The 19,228-nt window shown below is 43.6% G+C and overlaps 1 protein-coding gene across 3 annotated transcripts in view; it reads left to right on the forward strand.

Moving 5' to 3' along the window:
- ELF1 (E74 like ETS transcription factor 1) overlaps positions 1-19,228 on the forward strand; it is an 80,038-nt gene that overhangs the window by 50,572 nt on the left and 10,238 nt on the right. For all 3 annotated transcript variants that reach the window (XM_081917835.1, XM_081917836.1, XM_081917837.1), the window contains exons 3-5: positions 11,685-11,859; positions 13,245-13,352; positions 14,299-14,460. In XM_081917835.1, the coding sequence (XP_081773961.1) occupies positions 11,685-11,859; positions 13,245-13,352; positions 14,299-14,460 (445 nt within the window). The remainder of the gene's footprint in view (positions 1-11,684; positions 11,860-13,244; positions 13,353-14,298; positions 14,461-19,228) is intronic.

Genomic DNA, 19,228 nt, shown 5'->3' on the forward strand with positions numbered 1-19,228 from the left:
CTCTGATCATTGTGGTGAATTTGTAACTTAGCAGATAAAATTGCTTGGCCTGGTTAGCAAAATTATAATTCATTTTGCTAAGCTGAGATGAAGACAGGGGTGCCTGGTGTGCTCTGGTCCATGGGGTCACGAAGAGTCGGACACGACTAAATGACTAAACAACAAGTTGAGATATTCATGAGCCTTTTGCTTGCATGTAGAACCTTTTTGTGATTCAACCAGGAACAATCTAATTACCTACAGTTTCCCATTTCAGCCAAATCAAGAAACTATGGTTCCAGCTTTGGAACAAATTATTGTGTGGAACTCAATTTAAAATGCAGTTTAATATCCTGGTGTCTTCTGAAGCTAGTGCTTGGTTTGAATGAAATGGGAAATTGTGTTAATGAGAGAGTACCAGGTTTATCATGGTGAAATAAGGAGCAAAATGTTTGTGTGTACGTGTGCAAAAGACTTACATGTATCTCCACTTTAAATGCAGAGATACTTTTTACTGAATGCGGCCACTGGGTTTGATTTGGGAATAGCTTCTTTATTTGAGCTTGTGTTAGAGATCTCATTCTTAGCCTGCTTAGTTAGATTGGTTTCAGTCCCCCTGAGCTATGCAGGATACATGCTTGGGGCAAGGAGGTATGAAGGCTATCACAGTGTTACTTATTCTGGTACTGTACTTATCCTGGCTGCTTTGAAGAAGTGTAGGCTGCTGGACAGATTTTTAATCTGTTTAAATTTACATCTCTGCTAAACTTTATGCAGTTTGCTGTTCATGGCAAATGCTAAAACTGACCTTTTCAGCTCCTGGTGCAGCCAATTTCCTATTTTGGAATCAGTAAGGACGGATGGAAATTAAATAGTTTTGCCTTCTTATTTTCATCCTTAGTATGGCATTGATTCTGTATGTGTTGCCTTCATCCATTATGTTTACCTAAAAAAAACTAATAAGAAAAAATACACCTAATTGTTCCCATTAGATGTTTCCTTGTCATTTCATATTGGTGAGCAAGAAGAGTTGGTGACATGACTGAAATATGTTCAGGGAAATATTTTGCAAGATTCTCCTTATCCCTGTCTGTCTTAAAGCAGCTGGTTGCTTAGTGTGCTCCTCTTAGTAAAATATTTCCCTTGTGGATGCTCCTGAGTCCACATTTGCAACTTGCAAAGTAGCTTTTTGTGACTGAGAGGTTTTTGTTTTCTAGCACATGGTGATGCTGGTGAGTAAAGCTGATCTTACTCTGTACTTAGAATTAGATGTATATATTGTTCATTTGGTATCTGCTGCTCAGTTCTTATAATAATAGTAAAATGCATGTTCCTTGTAGATCCTCTTGTCTTCCAGACCTAAACCATAGCTACCTCTGCTGCCTCCTGTGCTCTAACCCTTGGTCACTCTGCCATGCGCCTCAGGCATTTGCCTACTTGGGTCCCACCCCGTCCAGTCAGCTTGAGTCTTGTCCCTCTTCCAATATGACTTTTCTGTCCAACACTCTTGCCTGCCACACAGAGGGTCTTTTCCCCCTGGGTGTCTTTATCTTCTAGTATGTACATGTTTTTACTCTTGCATGCCAACAGCTTAATGCGTCAATGGTTTGTGAATATAAACATTTCGGATTTTAGGATGCAGTGTTTTAGAGTTTTTGTTGGTACTGCCCATAGGTCTAGTTCAGATGTGATACTGGCTTAGCGCAGACAACACATTAAAGTGGGGTTTGAGCCAGCCGTAGTTTATAATCCAATCCATGTTTTGTGTTTCCAAATGTACAAGCAAAACACGACTCATTGATGCATCTCATGGTCATTGTTTTCTGCCCTCTCAGTTTCATAAATTTACTCCCAGCTATCTCCATGGTAAAGCAACCCCTGAAAGAGATGCAGTTGCTGTAACTATGGCTTGTTAATTCAAATGTCATGTCAAACCATAGTTAGCACAAATGTTAGCTTTGAAAAGCTAAGTTCTGATTCTAGTTTCTGATTATGGCTTTCCAGCTGATTGTAAGCCATGGTTTGACAATTCAGCCATCACACAAGCTTCCTTAGTCATATTTTGAAGTGATGTCTGAATTGAACAAAAGATGCCTGGCAGCTGATAGTTTGCCAGCTTTGGTACATGCCCTCCATTTAACTCTGGAGAAATTCCTTTCTCAGTTCTAATCTTGTAAACCAGTTGCCACCATTTTGTATTAATTGATTTCAAACCATGGTTTGTATTAACAGTGCTTTGTATCACTACCAATGAACAATACTAAAATGTATTATAACAGAAGGTGACATTTGCTTTACATCTATTGTGGTTTCTGTGTCTGGGCTGAGTTCTCTCCTGATTTCTTCCTACCTTTGCTGACAGTCTGATACTGAAACTGATTACAAACACCTGCTCTGCAAAAGGGCTGATAAGGATAGCACAAAACGTTCATACAAATGTGCAGAGATAAATTTATTCCACCAAGAATTTGGTACACTTCAGTCCAAATTAGCCTTTCATCAGTGGCATCTATAACCCAATGAATAAAAGCATCCCATTTGAGCAGCTTTCCCCAACCTGATACCTCCAAATGCTTTGGGCTGCAGCTCATCAGCCCCCGCCAGCATGGATGATGGGAGTTGTACTGCCACATCTGGAGGGCAGCAGGTTGAAGAAGGCTGCATTGGAGCAATGCATATTCTGTCTAGTACAACATAATTGGTTACATGTAAAAAATAATAAGTGCAGAACACCTGTTAAATGTCAATTAAAATGAAAAAATATATATATTTAGTCTCTCTGGAAAATTGATGGTGCTGGGAGAGTTAATAATTATCTTCCTTCGTTCAGTCTTTGTGTAGCTGTGGCTTTGTTATTGTATCTGTCACCAAGGAAAAGAAGGGGGAGGCTTTTGATTTATACTCAATAAGGAATTTAACAAGGTTTTATTATGCCCTCCCCCCTCGAGGCTGAATGGACTTCATTTAAAATTACTTTTGGACCAGACCAGGAGTGTGAGTGCCTCATGATTAATGCCAGTATTCCAAATTAATGAGGAACCAGTCACGAATCATGCCAGGTAATACCCACTTTACCTTTCAAGTCGGCAGACACGGGCTTAAGCGGCATAGCGGGTTGCAGTGAACTCCCCAGAACCCACTGGGGAACATTGCCAGGAATTTTACCTCATAAATTTTGGCTTTCCCCTTCCTGAACTTCCTTACTGCCCCGGAGGGCAGTGAGAGCTACTGCCATTAATCATGACGTCAGCTGGAAACCCAAAATTGATGGTGCTCTTAAGCTGTAATCCTTGCACACTTACCTTTGAGTAACTCTCATTGAACTGAATGGTGCTTACATTTGAGTAGATGTATAGGCTTGCACTGTCAATAACAGATAATTCTTGACTTCTGTAAGAACAGATTTTTACAACAGTAGGGATTGCCTAAGCTGGAAAAAAACATGCAAAGTGCAAATACATAGTTGTACTGTATTCTAAAGGTTTCTTCATATAGTAAATATGTCTCATTTGTAACTTCTCCTTTAAAAAAGGAAAAGTTTACAACAGCAGAAGAGGAAGTTGCCTAAGATAAAGAAGAGTCTAAATACAGAACTGTATTCTAAAAGCCTCTTCATATGCTAAGTATTACAAATGCAATAAATGGTTTGCATATTTTTTGGCACGCCTTGGTCACCAGCCCCAAGTACCTCAGAAGCCCAGCACACCTGCAAGAGAATCACCCACTCTCCTCTTGGCTCCACAAGGTGAATGAATGGGGGTTGTTCCAGTTTCACTGAGCTGAGCTAATATAATAGAATTTAAGGAAGAATAGAGACATCTGTGGGACACTCATAGAAGAAGAACTAATGCCTATATGTGAACTTGTTAGCTAATGCATGGTCACAACTCTATGAAAGTTGCCAAATTACTCCTATCACAATTTTTTACTGCCTCTTTTTATAAAACTCTGTTGAAATGGTGTCTCTGCTAAATGATTGAATTCCAAAAGCATTTAAATCATACATATTGGCAGATATCTAGCAGTGTTATACTTGGAGTAAACCTTAGGGAGGAGTTAGCAGCCAGCAGCAAACTTAGCACATTGCAGCTTCTGGGAGCTCACAACCAAGAACTTGTGATCAGAACTTGCAGGTGGGCATTTGCGAGGGCAATTTGACGGGGAGGCCTGGAGTCCTGTCTCACAGTGTGCCTAGGACCAAGAGTCATAGAGGGCAAGGGAGCTACTGCCATGACCTGCAGTACCTGTGCCATGTTGGTCTTTCTGCCAGAGAACGTGTGAAAGTACATTTGTAGCAACTGTAAGCTGGTTGCTTTGCTGGAAGAGAAGGTCCAGCAACTTGAAGCTCACCTAGACACACTTCGAGTGACAGGACAATATGCAGTGTTTCTCAGTAGAGCTGAGCTGGACTGTGATGGCACAGCAACAGAGGTGAGATGGCTCTAGGGAGGAGGAAGATCTCCCACTGCAATAGACTAACTCCTGGAGGAATGTGATGCACAGAAGTAGAATAATAGAATCATAAGAGACCACAAGGGCCATCGAGTCCAACCCCCTGCCAAGCAGGAAACACCATCAGAGCACTCCTGACATACGGTTGTCAAGCCTCTGCTTAAAGACCTCCAAAGAAGGCGACTCCACCACACTCCTTGGCAGCAAATTCCACTGTCGAACAGTAGGAAGTAGGACTGTCACAAACCATACTGTTTTGTTGGAGCTGCAAAATCACTTCCATGCTCTCACCTTGGACACAAATTGTGGGCCAGAGGAGCATGGGAAGCATTTGCCAGCCTCAGAATACACCAAGGTGGCTGTGAAAGGTACAGTGCACAAAATGATCCTGCCACCCTCCAGAGGAGAGGAGGAAGAATCATAGAATCATAGAGTTGGAAGAGACCACAAGGGCCATCGAGTCCACCCCCCTGCCAAGCAGGAAACACCATCAGAGCACTCCTGACATATGGTTGTCAAGCCTCTGCTTAAAGACCTCCAAAGAAGGAGACTCCACCACACTCCTTGGCAGCAAATTCCACTGTCGAACAGCTCTTACTGTCAGGAAGTTCTTCCTAATGTTTAGGTGGAATCTTCTTTCTTGTAGTTTGGATCCATTGCTCCGTGTCCGCTTCTCTGGAGCAGCAGAAAACAACCTTTCTCCCTCCTCTATGTGACATCCTTTAATATATTTGAACATGGCTATCATATCACCCCTTAACCTCCTCTTCTCCAGGCTAAACATGCCCAGCTCCCTTAGCTGTTCCTCATAAGGCATCGTTTCCAGGCCTTTGACCATTTTGGTTGCCCTCCTCTGGACACGTTCCAGTTTGTCAGTGTCCTTCTTGAACTGTGGTGCCCAGAACTGGACACAGTACTCCGGGTGAGGTCTGACCAGGGCAGAATACAGTGGCACTATTACTTCCCTTGATCTAGATGCTATACTTCTATTGATGCAGCCCAGAATTGCATTGGCTTTTTTAGCTGCCGCGTCACACTGTTGGCTCATGTCAAGTTTGTGGTCAACCAAGACTCCTAGATCCTTTTCACATGTACTGCTCTCAAGCCAGGTGTCACCCATCTTGTATTTGTGCCTCTCATATTTTTTGCCCAAATGCAATATTTTAAATTTCTCCCTGTTAAAATTCATCTTGTTTGTTTTGGCCCAGTTCTCTAATCTGTCAAGGTCGTTTTGAAGTGTGATCCTGTCCTCTGGGGTGTTAGCCACCCCTCCCAGTTTGGTGTCATCTGCAAATTTGATCAGGATGCCCTTGAGTCCATCATCCAAGTCGTTGATAAAGATGTTGAATAAGACCGGGCCCAAGACAGAACCCTGTGGCACCCCACTAGTCACTCTTCTCCAGGATGAAGAGGAACCATTGATGAGCACCCTTTGGGTTCGGTCAGTCAGCCAGTTACAAATCCACTGAGTGTTAGCATAGTCAAGACCACATTTTAACAGCTTCTTTACAAGAATATCATGGGGCACCTTGTCAAATGCCTTGCTGAAATCAAAGTAGGCTACATCCACTGTGTTCCCTTCATCTACCAGGCTTGTAATTCTGTCAAAAAACTAGTTCAGGTTGGTCTGACATGACTTATTTTTCAGAAATCCATGCTGACTATTGGTGATCACAGAATTCCTTTCTAGGTGCTCACAGACTGTCTGCTTAATGATCTGCTCCAGAATCTTCCCTGGTATTGATGTCAGACTGACTGGGCGGTAATTATTTGGGTCCTCTCTTTTCCCCTTTTTGAAAATAGGGACAACATTTGCCCTCCTTCAGTCTGCCGGGACTTCGCCTGTTCTCCAGGAATTCTCAAAGATGACTGCCAGTGGTTCTGAGATCACATCTGCCAGTTCTTTTAATACTCTTGGATGCAGTTCATCTGGCCCTGGAGACTTGAATACATCTAGACTAGCCAAGTATTCTTGTACTATCTCCTTAGTTATTCTGGGCTGTGTTTCCTCTGCTGAATCCTTTGCTCCAAATTCTTCAGGTCGGGCATTATTTTCTTGAGAGACAGGAGGAGATGGATTTGGAGAAGTCCTTTTCCATTCTTGACCTAACCCCTTTGGATCATGGATGAGTATGCCAATAACCCACTTGCTACCTTCCATGGAGATGATCTCTGAGAAAGGGAATTGCAGTGTGGAGAAGGCAAGCTGAAAGGAAGGAGTGGGAAGTACTTGAGCCATAAGGTTCCTGCCTTTGTAACCTATCCTAATAATATCCAGATAAGCGCCAATAGTCGAGAGGAAAAGACTCAAGAACAGCAGATGCAGACCTTAGAACACTCTGAGGAGGCTGTGGAAGACATCATGATTCCTGCCACTCCCCCGAGGAGGGAGAGACAAGTGGCAGGGGTAGGTGACTCCCTACTGACGGGGACAGAGGCACCAGTGTGCGGAGGAAACGAGATGTCCCAGGAGGTGTGCTGTCTTCCAGGTGTCTCCTGAGGCAAGACAGATGTGAACAACAGCAATAGCATCTATTAAAAGTCTGAAAGAAAAAAGAACTTCAAGTGGTCTGGAGGAACTGAAAAGGTGTGAAATAATTCCTTCTAACTTTCTGCCATCTCCCAACATTTTAAGTCCACATCCTGTTGGACTTCAGTTCCAATCAGCCTGAGCAGGCACAGTCTGTGGTCAGGGAAGATGGGAATTGTCCCAACATCTGGAGGGCTACAGGTTCCCCTTCCCTGTTGTAAGTCATTCAGTTTAGCTAAGTATTTTATTTGTGCAGAGCTTCCATAATTTAATATTAATGTAGCTTTTTTTGCTTTGCACATAATTTTTTTTAAAGTACAATATTTTAAATCTTATTCTCTTATACTAATCACAATTCCTTCTTTGTCTTCCTTGTATATTCATTTTATTGTACAGAACATTTTTAAAGCATGGGCTTTATTCTGAAGAGTGATTAAGTAAAATTGGAAAGTGCTTCAGATTAGGTATACTGCACACATATTAACTAACTATTTTGTGATTTTGACATTTGCCGCAAGTCTGAATTGGTAGCCAGTTTTGTTTTTACCAACAACAAAAAATAACTTTAACAATTAAGACTTAACATGCAAAAATCCTTGCAGCTATAACAGTATCATACGGATCTGTTCCAGTAAAGCAGTTGTATGTGTTTTATAATTGTAATGGTTTTATTTGATTTTATAATTGTTTGTTCTATTGTTGTAACATACCCTGGGACCTTATGTTGAAGGAAGAATAAAAATGTTTATAAATAAATGAATGAATGTCGTACTACGGGTTGAGGCTTACTTTAAAGGCACTTGAGGTGCCTTTATACGGCTGAGGTGAGATATAAATGGGGAACTTCCAGACCTCAACTCACGCTCTTAAACACTATGCAACACCAGCTCTCATGGAGTTGGAAAAGACCCAAATATTAAGGTATCTAGAATAGGGGGGCCACTAGGGGGCGCATTGGAAGATGGCCGACAATACCATCTCTCCAACCCACACAGGGTAATTAAGAGGCTGTTATGGGAGTAGGCAGCCTCCCTTGTTGCCCCAAGGAAATGGGGAACACTGCCCTTGCCTGCTGTGCCCATAAATCACCCCCTAATTCGAAAGAAGGGGGTGAGGGCCCTAGGCAGAATGCCCCCGTGTGGACCTCGGCTCTCCTGGACGCTGTCTCTGATCGCGCACTAGTTGCAGCAATTTGGAATAATTAATTACAAAAGAAGCAAATGCACATATTTCAAGTGAAGAAGGGGAGTGACGTTTGCTAATTTAAGTGACCTCTGCGAAAGAAGACGACGGGTTGGAGAAACAGGAATATATTACAATGAAGATACATCAAAGGCTGGGCATGTTGACAATGGGACTGAATGCGGGGGGGACGGGACCTTGTTTACTTTCCTTCTATGTGATTTACAAGAACCCCACCTCATTAGAATCGTCGGTTGAACTGGCCCAAGCAGGATGATTAAGGTCTGTGTGGAGATAAACTTTAACCAAAAGTATGCTTTATGGAGATCGAGAAGCAATAAGAGCTTTTGGGAATGGCGCAGCAATTAATTCGGAGTCGCCATCTTGCCAAAGGATATATAGCCGGGAGGAAGAATGGACTTGTTTTCAGACTGCATTCCTAGTGAATCTCCTCAGAGGTTTTGAGAAAGGAGGCAGATTGGTGAAGATTAATGACGCTAAGACTGTTTTGATGTATGGAAGTGATGTTATTTGGAAAACGTCTGGATATGGCTACTGGATAAAAAAAATAATATCCACGTAGGATTACAAGCCCACCACCTGTCCTCTTGACCCGTGCCCGTCATGACTGATTAGAGCGTGTCCAGACGAGGTGCGGGCCCCCCTGGGGGATATCATCAATTTGTCCCTTGGCACCGGGATATTCCCAGGGGAACTGAAGGAGGCAGTGGTGCGTCCGCTCTTAAAGAAAACATCATTAGATCCCTTAGATCTATCCAATTACCGCCCGGTCTCGAATCTTCCATTCCTGGGTAAGGTGATTGAGAGAGCGGTTGCTGAACAGCTTGGTAGGTTTCTGGATGAAACATCTGCTCTGGATCCATTCCAGTCCGGCTTCCGCGCTGGTCATGGGACTGAGACGGCTCTGGTCGCCCTAACAGATGATCTCCGCAGGCAACTGGATCGAGGCGGGTCGGGGCTGCTGATTCTTCTAGATTTGTCAGCAGCCTTCGACATGGTCGATCACGAACTCCTGGACCACTGCCTTGCCGACGTGGGGATCCAGGGCACAGTCCTTCAATGGCTGTGCTCGTTTCTCTCTGGTCGGGGACAGAGGGTGGCGCTTGGGGGGGAATTGTCATCGCGCCACTCCTTGGTGTGTGGAGTGCCACAGGGTGCGATACTCTCCCCGATGCTTTTCAACATCTTTATGCGCCCCCTCGCCCAGCTTGTCCGGAGTTTTGGGCTGGGTTGCCATCAGTATGCCGATGACACCCAACTCTATCTGTTGATGGATGGCCATCCTGACTCAGCCCCAGACACACTGACCAGATGTCTGGAAGCTGTGGCTGGATGGTTACGTGGGAGCCGGTTGAAGTTAAATCCTTCGAAGACAGAGGTCCTCTGGCTGGGGCGGGACGATTTGGGATTGAGGGGGCAACTCCCATCTCTTGCGGGGGTGCAATTAGTGCCAGCACCGTCCGTTAAGAGTTTGGGTGTAATCTTCGATACCTCCCTCTCTATGGAGGCGCAGATTACAGCCGTAATAAAGGCGGCATTTTTTCATCTCCGTCAAGCTAAGCAGTTGGCTCCTTACCTCTCTCGCCCTGACCTAGCCACTGTGATCCATGCGATGGTCACCTCCAGACTGGATTATTGTAACTCGCTCTACGTGGGGCTGCCCTTGAGACTGACCCAGAAACTCCAGCGGGTGCAAAATGCCGCGGCGAGACTCCTCATGGGGTCTTCGCTGCGAGATCACATTCATCCGGTACCAAACCAGCTGCACTGGCTCCCGGTGGAGTACAGGATCAGGTTTAAGGTGCTGGTTTTAACCTTTAAAGACCTATACGGCCTAGGACCCTTGTACCTACGGGACCGCCTCTCCTGGTATGCCCCACCGAGAAACCTACGGTCTGCAAATAATAACATCCTCAAGGTCCCAGGCCTCAGAGAGGTTAGGCTGGCCTCAACTAGAGCCAGGGCCTTCTCGGCTGCGGCTCCAATCTGGTGGAACGCTCTGTCACAAGAGACTAGGGCCCTGCGGGACCTGACATCTTTCCGCAGGGCCTGCAAGACAGAGTTGTTCCACCAGGCCTTTGGTCAGGGCACAGCCTGACTCCCTCCTCTGGCAACCTGCACAAAATTTTGCTTAATCGGTTGCCATCAATTTGATTTTAATTAATTTTTATAATGAAATATTTTTAGAATGTGTGATTATTTGACTCTTGGATTATTTGATTGTTGTTAGCCGCCCTGAGCCCGGCTTCGGCTGGGGAGGGTGGGATATAAATATTATTATTATTATTATTATTATTATTATTATTATTATTATTATTACAAACTGTTCTAACCAGCTTGCGGAGATTATCAGAGGTCACAAAGAGAAAGGAAAAATATATGAAAATAACAAGAGATGTGGAAAAACAATAAGAAAGGACTGGATAGTACTGTGAACATCATAAGGTTAGATTTGTGGATATTAAAACAGCAGTAAGAAGCAAGAAGTTGATTGGATCCCCTTCGGAACTTGAAATATGGGTACCCCCAGCAAAAATTTAAAATTCGGCGGTGTAATTTGGAATTTATGTAATTTGGTTTGATTTGATGTGATTGGTCAGTTAATAAAAAAATATTCTTAAAAATATATATCTAGAATAGTAGTCTTCAAGCTTTTCTATCTGGAAATGACTTTAGTCCAACATTTTTAAGGAACACTTATTACTTTGCTACCATGCAAGTGTAAACTGTTAGTTTACCCCATGTTGCACCCCATGTTGCGTCACTGGGTCACACTATTGGGTCCCAACTCATCAGATGATCTAGACGGGGATAGCCTACACAGTGCCCATCCGAAGGTGATGGATTTCAACTTCCATCATCCCCAGCTAGTGATGATAAGAATTCTTGCCTAAAATTCTCTGTAAAGGTAAAGGGACCCCTGACTGTCAGGTCCAGTCATGGACGAATCTGGGATTGCAGCGCTCATCTCACTTTATTGGCCGAGGGAACCGGCGTACAGCTTCTGGGTCATGTGACCAGCAGGACTAAGCTGCTTCTGGCGAACCAGAGCAGCACATGGAAACGCCACTTACCTCCCTGCCAGAGTGGTACCTATTTATCTACTTGAACTTCGTGCTTTCGAACTGCTACATTGGCAGGAGCAGGGACCGAGCAGCGGGAGCTCACCCCGTCGGGGGGATTCGAACCGCCGACCTTCTGATTGGCAAGCCCTAGGCTCTGTGGTTTAACCCACAGTGCCACCCACGTCCTACAGCACCACCCACGCTCTGTAGGACACCAAATTGGCTACCCCAGATATGCACAATGTCTGTGCCAAAAAGCAGGATTCTAGTATGCCTCAAGCTACAGCAGACACATTGCAAGATATGCTTACATGGCAATTTATTGCTCCAGCTGACTCATAAAGTTGAGACAGATAACACGTTTGCCAATTTGTGTTGTGACATTATGTCTAATTATTCCCACTGTTTGCTGATAAAGTAATGTTTTGTTTTTGCCTTGCCCCTTCTTCTTACAGCTGGGTGATCCATCAATCTTTCCTGCTGTCATTGTGGAACATGTACCCAGTGCAGATCTCCTGAACAATTACTCTGGTTTGTCCTGTGTTGCTGAACCCAGCGACATGATAACAGAGAACTCACTGGATGTTGCAGAAGAAGAAATTATAGAAGATGATGATATCACCCTTACAGGTTTGTGAGCATTTTTTTTGCATTGTCACTTAAGGACACAGTGGCTGAGATATGTTCATGCCTCTTGACCTGTTAAACCAGGAAGCTTCCAATTAACCATGGTTTCATGATTGGTCCAAGTTGGAAAACCATGGTTACTAGCTGAAATGAAATGGGAAACTATGGTTAATTGGAGGCTTTCTGATTTCATTTCAGCTCACATGAAGTGGCTCTGTGCTCAGACAAAAGCTTGTGCATATTTTGGCTCAATAAGCCAAGTTATGATTGCCTGAACCAGCTCAATTGAGTTATCACACTGAACCATAGTTTGAGCTTCCTAATGAAGGGGCAAACCCATGGTTTATAACTGCTTATCTGCTTTTGTTTTCATCCTTTCTGTGCTCACTTTCAAAAGTTCATCTCATTACTGAATCTTGAGGCAGATCAACAGCTGTAACTATGATTTATTAATTCAGATATCACACCAAACCATCATTTTCCAGCATACTTCAAACTACGGATTGTGGTTTGCTGACTGATAATAAAGTTAGACAAAACCATAAGGCCTTTTAAGGTACAGATGTAGTAAAAAATATGTTGGAACCAACACATTGTTTTTCCATCCATCTTGTTTTTCCTTGAGACACTGTTGTGGAAGCCTTGCTTCTGCTTCATTATTAGCTGAAATCTCCAGACACAGCCCCTCACTTATCAATCTTTTTGGTGCTGTTTCTTGACATAGCTAATAATTCAAGAGCTCCGTGTGTCAGGCTTCAGGGACTCTACTTCCTCCCCCCACTTTGGCAGTAGATAAGCAGAAGCAGGTGCTCACAATTAAGGATTCCACCCACTTCCCCCCTTGTCACTCACATCACTTTTGCGTCTTACAGCCTGATCTTGCAACCACTTTGCTTTCTGTGCTGCCCCTTATCTTGCTCTCCTTGATCTTGGGCTGAGCAGATGGGCGCTTTCCAGTGAAAGTGAGTCTGTTAACTCTCTGTCTCCCAGTTCTTCCCAACTTCTGTATTCTGAACTATGTCCCTCTGTAAACCACTGTTCCAAATCTATACTGTTCCACTGCTCCTGGGAGGATTCAGGATGCTGAGCAGGAGCAGGGGGAGGGGGAGACTCCCACCATTCCTCCTCAACACAATACCTGACATCATGGGGAGACATTGAATTTATGCATAACAAAGTCGAAAATGTGCAAGGCTTGAGAAAGCTTATTACAGGAGTGGCTGAAAGCAGGAAATGCAGCTACAGATTCACTATCATGAATATTTTCTCCTCATGGGATTTGTAGTTATGTCCCAAGATCCCATATATGGCATGAAACCCAAATCAAAGAATGCTTTCATTTCATCTCATATGCTAGTCTTTTGCTGAATTATCTCTCTTATCTGCAGTTGAAGCGTCTTGTCAGAATGGAGATGAAACAATGCAAACCATCGAAGCTGCTGAAGCTCTTCTTAATATGGATTCTCCTGGCCCAATGCTGGATGAGAAGAGATCAAGTGAGTCTGACAGGAATACATCCGTGCAAAGTGTCTTCTGTCCAAAAACTATGCGGCTGTGTTAGATTTTGCAGGAGAGAAGGCTTGAGCTCTCTAGTAGGTTTACTTGGTAGCTTTGCCATTGCACCATAGGGCAGGCTAGGGAAGAAAATAAGGCTATTTTAAAAATATCATTAACAACCCTTTCAATTAGTCCTAATCTCCCAATTTTCGGAAATGGAAGGGTTAATGAAAAGCTTTTACTTTAAAGGAGTAGTGTTAGTAGATCTTCTTCCCTTTATTTAAAGAAGGAGCATGATTTCATAGAAGTTGCTTTTGAGTCTAATTCGTCTTGGAAAGATTTAAGCCTGCACCTAACTTTCCATTGACATTAATGAAACCTGTAAAAATGTTGCCTGGATCAGGCACAAATATTTAATGTCCACACAAGCGTCATTTTCTTTCCACATTCTCTTTACAACTTAAATGTTAAATTTATCACTGATTTTTTTAAAACATTGGTTTGATGTTCACATTAATCCGTTTCAGTAGCTTCAGATTTGGAGCTACTATAAGACCTCTCTCTTTTGGTTCACTTTTGGTTAAGTCACTTCCGGGACGAGCTGATGTATTCATTTTTTTATTCAGTATGTATCTTGCTCTTCCTTCAGAGAGGGTAAGGCAGCACACATGGAGTTATCCAGTATCACCTTCTTAACAGCCCTGTAAGGTTGTAATTAAGTAGGTCCCTTGATTAGTCAGGAGAAATAAGTAACCTACATTAAGTATATTCAAATTAACATGTGTTAAGATATATTAGCATTTTATTAGTTATTCTGTTAAAGTGATTGAAATTCAAAAGTCAGCTTTTGTTCTTACAGAGCCTTGACTATTTTGTAACCTCATTGCTAGAAACCTTTCCAAAAGCATTAAAGTGTTCATTGACTTCTTTATTGTTTTTCTGCAGCCCATGGGTTTGGGATGGAGGAGGATGTTGACCTTGGTCCTATAACTCATGTGTCAGTCACACTAGATGGGATTCCAGAGGTGATGGAGGTTCACCAAATCCAAGATGCATTTGCTGAATCACCAAGCACTCTAGCACTTGAGCAACCAAAAAAGAGAAAAGGTAAGAAATGTGATTATGTGCTAAACATTCTCCTACAAATGGAATAAGTATGTGCATGTTTATAATATCCATTGAACAATTGGAAAAATAATCCAAATTAGCATAGTGGCTCATCAGTAAAGCAGAATGATCACATCTATTAGCTAAGTAGATGTGTTTGACACTGTTTTATATTTCAACTAAGGTATGTACAAGAAGAAACATTTGATTATTTTAAGATGATGATAACAACAACAACAACAACAACTTTTTATTTATACCCCGCCCTCCCCAGCCAAGACCGGGCTCAGGGCGGCTAACAACCAATAATAAAAACAAGTTGATTAAAATACAATTTAAAAGATTAAGATACAACATGAAAACAATTAGGGAGCAATCTCATCAGGAGATGAGGAGAAAGGAAAAAGAAAAACGGGGAGGGAATCAAACTGATTCTGAGCCAAAGGCCAGGTGGAACAACTCTGTCTTACATGCCCTGCGGAAAGAGATCAGATCCCGCAGGGTCTTGGTCTCAAGAGACAGAGCATTCCACCAGGCCAGAGCCAGTGTTGAGAAGGCCCTGGCTTTGGTTGAGGCTAATCTAACTTCCTTAGGGCCCGGGACCTCTAGGGTGTTGCTATATATGGACCTTAAGGTCCTCCGTGGGGCATACCAGGAGAGGCGATCCCATAGGTACGAGGGTCCTAGGACATGAAGGGCTTTAAAAGTCAAAACCAGCACCTTAAATCTGACCCTGTACTCCACCGGGAGCCAATGCAGCTGGAAAAGCACTGTGTGAATATGCTCCCATGGCAGAGACCCCGTGAGGAGCCTCGCTGCAGCATTCTGTATTATTATTATTATTATTATTATTATTATTATTATTATTATTATTATTATTATTCTAAGATAGAGACACCAGGAACTGAACTGTTTAAATTCAGTACCTACCTACTCTGATTCTTGGGTATTTTCAGAGCAGAAGCTATAGGTTAGCAGCATGTTCAGCCTACTTCAATTCCTCAAACCTAAAACTGATTTAAAATGCAGAGAACTCTGGAAACTCCTTCCTGGTGATTGAACTCCACACAGGTGGCACAAATATTGAAAGTACATCATTTAATTGGGGAGGCCATGACTCCATGGTAGAGCAGTTGCTTTCCATGCAAAAGTTCTGAGTTTTAATCCACAGCATCTCCAGGTAGGACAGTGAAAGCATGGAAAGCCATTGGCATTCAGTGTAGACAGTGCTGAGCCAGTTGGACCAGAGGTCGGATTCAGCTTATGGCTCCTTTCTGTGTTATTTGTGCTGGTGTGAAGCCTATGTGTTTAGGTACCTCTCAGCTGATGCATATGCCTAAACAGCATGCCATCTGTGTGAAAGCCCATCACAGGGAGGTGCTTCTTCCTTTTTTAAAGTACATTCCAGTTACAAGGCAAGCAAAGTGGAAGGAAACCTGTGTGGCTGCATAAGGAGCTTACAGATGAGCTGAGAGTTAAGAAGGGCATGTATAAGAAACGGAAGAAAGGGGAAATCACAAAGAAGGAGCATACACGAGTAGCCTACAATTGCAGGGGGAAAGTCAGGCTGACTAAAGCTCAGAATGAGCTCAGGCTTGCAAGAGAGGTTAAAAATAATAAAAAAAAAGTTTATTTGGCTATGTCTGAAGTAAGAGGAAGAACAAGCAAGTGGTAGGTCCTCTGCATGGGGAACATAGAGAAATGCTGTAGGGTGACAGAGAAAAGGCGGAACTCCTCAACACCTACTTTACCCCTGTCTCCACCCAAAAGGAAAGTGATGCCCAACCTGGTGATAACAGAATAAATAATGTAAGGAGGGAGCTATAGCCCAAGATAGGAAAAGAGGAAGTAAGGGAACACCTAGCTACTTTAAATGAATTCAGATCACCAGGGTCTGATGAGCTGCATCCAAGGGAGCTTATGGATGTAATTTCAGAGCCTTTGTCTATTATATTTGAGAATTCTTAGAAAACAGTTGAGGTCCCTACAGACTGGAGGTGGGCAAATGCTGTCCCCAGGTAACTACCAACCAGTGAGCTTTACATCAGTACCAGGAAAGGTCCTAGCACAGATAATTCAGCAGTCGCTCTGTGAGCATTTAGAAAAGGATGCTGTGATTACAAAGACCCAGCATGGGTTTCTCAAAAATAAGTCATGACACACCAATCTGATTGTTTTTTTTTAATGGAATTACAAACTTGGTGGATCAGGGAAATGCTGTGGACATAGTATATCTTGATTTCAGTCAGGCTTTTGACAAAGAAAAAATAAAGACTTTCTTGAGGTTATTGTTAGGTGGATTTGTAGCTGGTTGACTGACTGAACTCAAAGAGTACTCATTAATGGTTCCTTGTCATCCTGGAAAAAAGTGACAAGTGGGGTGCCGCAGGGTTCTGTCCTGGGCCCTTTGTTGGTCAATGTCTTTATAAATGACTCGGATGAAGGAATTGAGGGGATGCTCATCAAATTTGCAGATGACACCAATTTGGGAGTGGTAGCTAATGCCTCAGAAGAAAGAATCAGAATTCAAAATGACTGTAACAGATTGGAGAACTGGGCGCAAGCTAACAAAATGAATTTCAGTGAAGACAAATGTAAGGTTCTGCACTTAGGCAGGAAGAACCAGATGCACATATATAGGATGGGGACAATTGGCTTACTAGCAGTACATGTGAAAAGGATCTAGGGGTCTTGGTGGACCACAAGCTTAACATGAGTCAACAGTGTGATGCAGCAGCAAAAAAGAGCTAATGCTATTCTTGGCTGCATCAACAGAAGTCTAACGTCCAGATCAAGGGAAGTAATAGTACCACTGTATTCTAACTTGGTCAGACCGCACCTGGAATAATGTGTCCAATTTTGGGCACCACAATTTAAGAAGGATGTTGACAAGCTGGAAGGTGAGCAGAGGAGGGCAACCAAGATGATAAAGGGTCTGGAAACCAAGCCTTATGAGGAGTGCTTGAAGGAAGCTGGGTATGTTTAGCCTGGAAAAGAGATGACCAAGATAGCCATCTTCAAATATCTCAAAGGCCGTCACGTGGAGGATGGAACAAACTTGTTTTCTCCTGCTCTGGAGGGTAGGACTCGAACCAATGGCTTCAAGTCGCAAGAAAGGAGATTCCAACTAAACATTCGAAAAAACTTTCTGACAGTAAGAGCTGTTCAGCAGTGGAACAGACTCCCACGAGAGGTGATGGATTCCCCTTCCTTGGAGGTTTTTAAGCAGAGTGGCCATCTCTCATGGATGCTTTAGCTGAAATTCCTGCATTGCAGGGGGTGGGACTAGATGACCCTTGGGGTACTTTCCAGCTCTAAGATTCTATGATTCTTAGTCTCCAACATGGCATGAGCCATAATGATGGGTAGATTCAACTAACAAGTTGCATCAGTGGAAGCCCATGCTCTCACCTTGGACACAAATTGTGGGCCAGAGGAGCATGGGAAGCATTTGCCAGCCTCAGAATACACCAAGGTGGCTGTGAAAGGTACAGTGCACAAAATGATCCTGCCACCCTCCAGAGGAGAGGAGGAAGAATCATAGAATCATAGAGTTGGAAGAGACCACAAGGGCCATCGAGTCCACCCCCCTGCCAAGCAGGAAACACCATCAGAGCACTCCTGACATATGGTTGTCAAGCCTCTGCTTAAAGACCTCCAAAGAAGGAGACTCCACCACACTCCTTGGCAGCAAATTCCACTGTCGAACAGCTCTTACTGTCAGGAAGTTCTTCCTAATGTTTAGGTGGAATCTTCTTTCTTGTAGTTTGGATCCATTGCTCCGTGTCCGCTTCTCTGGAGCAGCAGAAAACAACCTTTCTCCCTCCTCTATGTGACATCCTTTAATATATTTGAACATGGCTATCATATCACCCCTTAACCTCCTCTTCTCCAGGCTAAACATGCCCAGCTCCCTTAGCCGTTCCTCATAAGGCATTGTTTTGAGGCCTTTGACCATTTTGGTTGCCCTCCTCTGGACACGTTCCAGTTTGTCAGTGTCCTTCTTGAACTGTGGTGCCCAGAACTGGACACAGTACTCCAGGTGAGGTCTGACCAGAGCAGAATACAGTGGCACTATTACTTCCCTTGATCTAGATGCTATACTCCTATTGATGCAGCCCAGAATTGCATTGGCTCTTTGCTTCCATTTCACTTCTCCCTTCAGGCAACCTCTTTGCTTCCATTTCACTTCTCCCTTCAGGCAAGTGAGGAAATCAGATCAGGAAGTCACAGTTGACATAGCTTCCTGTTACATGTGTATCGGGAACCATGATTAATAACTTCCAGACCAGCCAGGATTGTGTTGTGCAAATGTGGCCAATGTGTAATAATGCTTAGCATTCATATCAGAAATGCAGCGGGTTGCCAAGTACCTCCTTGTTTACATGAGATGGGAACTGGGGACATCCTGGCACATTACCATGCTGACCATGTGGGGAAATGGTCAATCACCCTTGGTGGGGTTGCGCTACCACTGAAGGCAGCCTGAGGATGCTTCCAGATCCATCTTCATCATTGGAGGCCCAGGCAGCCTCAGTGTCTAGAAGCATCTTTTTCGAACTGTGACTGGAACGGTGGCTTGAACCATTCTGGACCACGAGAGCTTGACCACAGTAGTTCAGGCACTGGTGACTTCAAGATTGGATTGTTTCAATGGACTCTCTGTGGAGCTGCGCTTACGCTCAGACCCAGAACCCGCACTTAGTGCAGAATGCTGCTGCATGGTTGCTAACAGGAGTGAGGCCTTGTCAGCATCTCTGCATCTCTG

This window comes from Podarcis melisellensis (assembly GCF_964234715.1).
Source record: "Podarcis melisellensis genome assembly, chromosome: 7".
Classification (NCBI taxonomy): Eukaryota; Metazoa; Chordata; class Lepidosauria; order Squamata; family Lacertidae; genus Podarcis; species Podarcis melisellensis.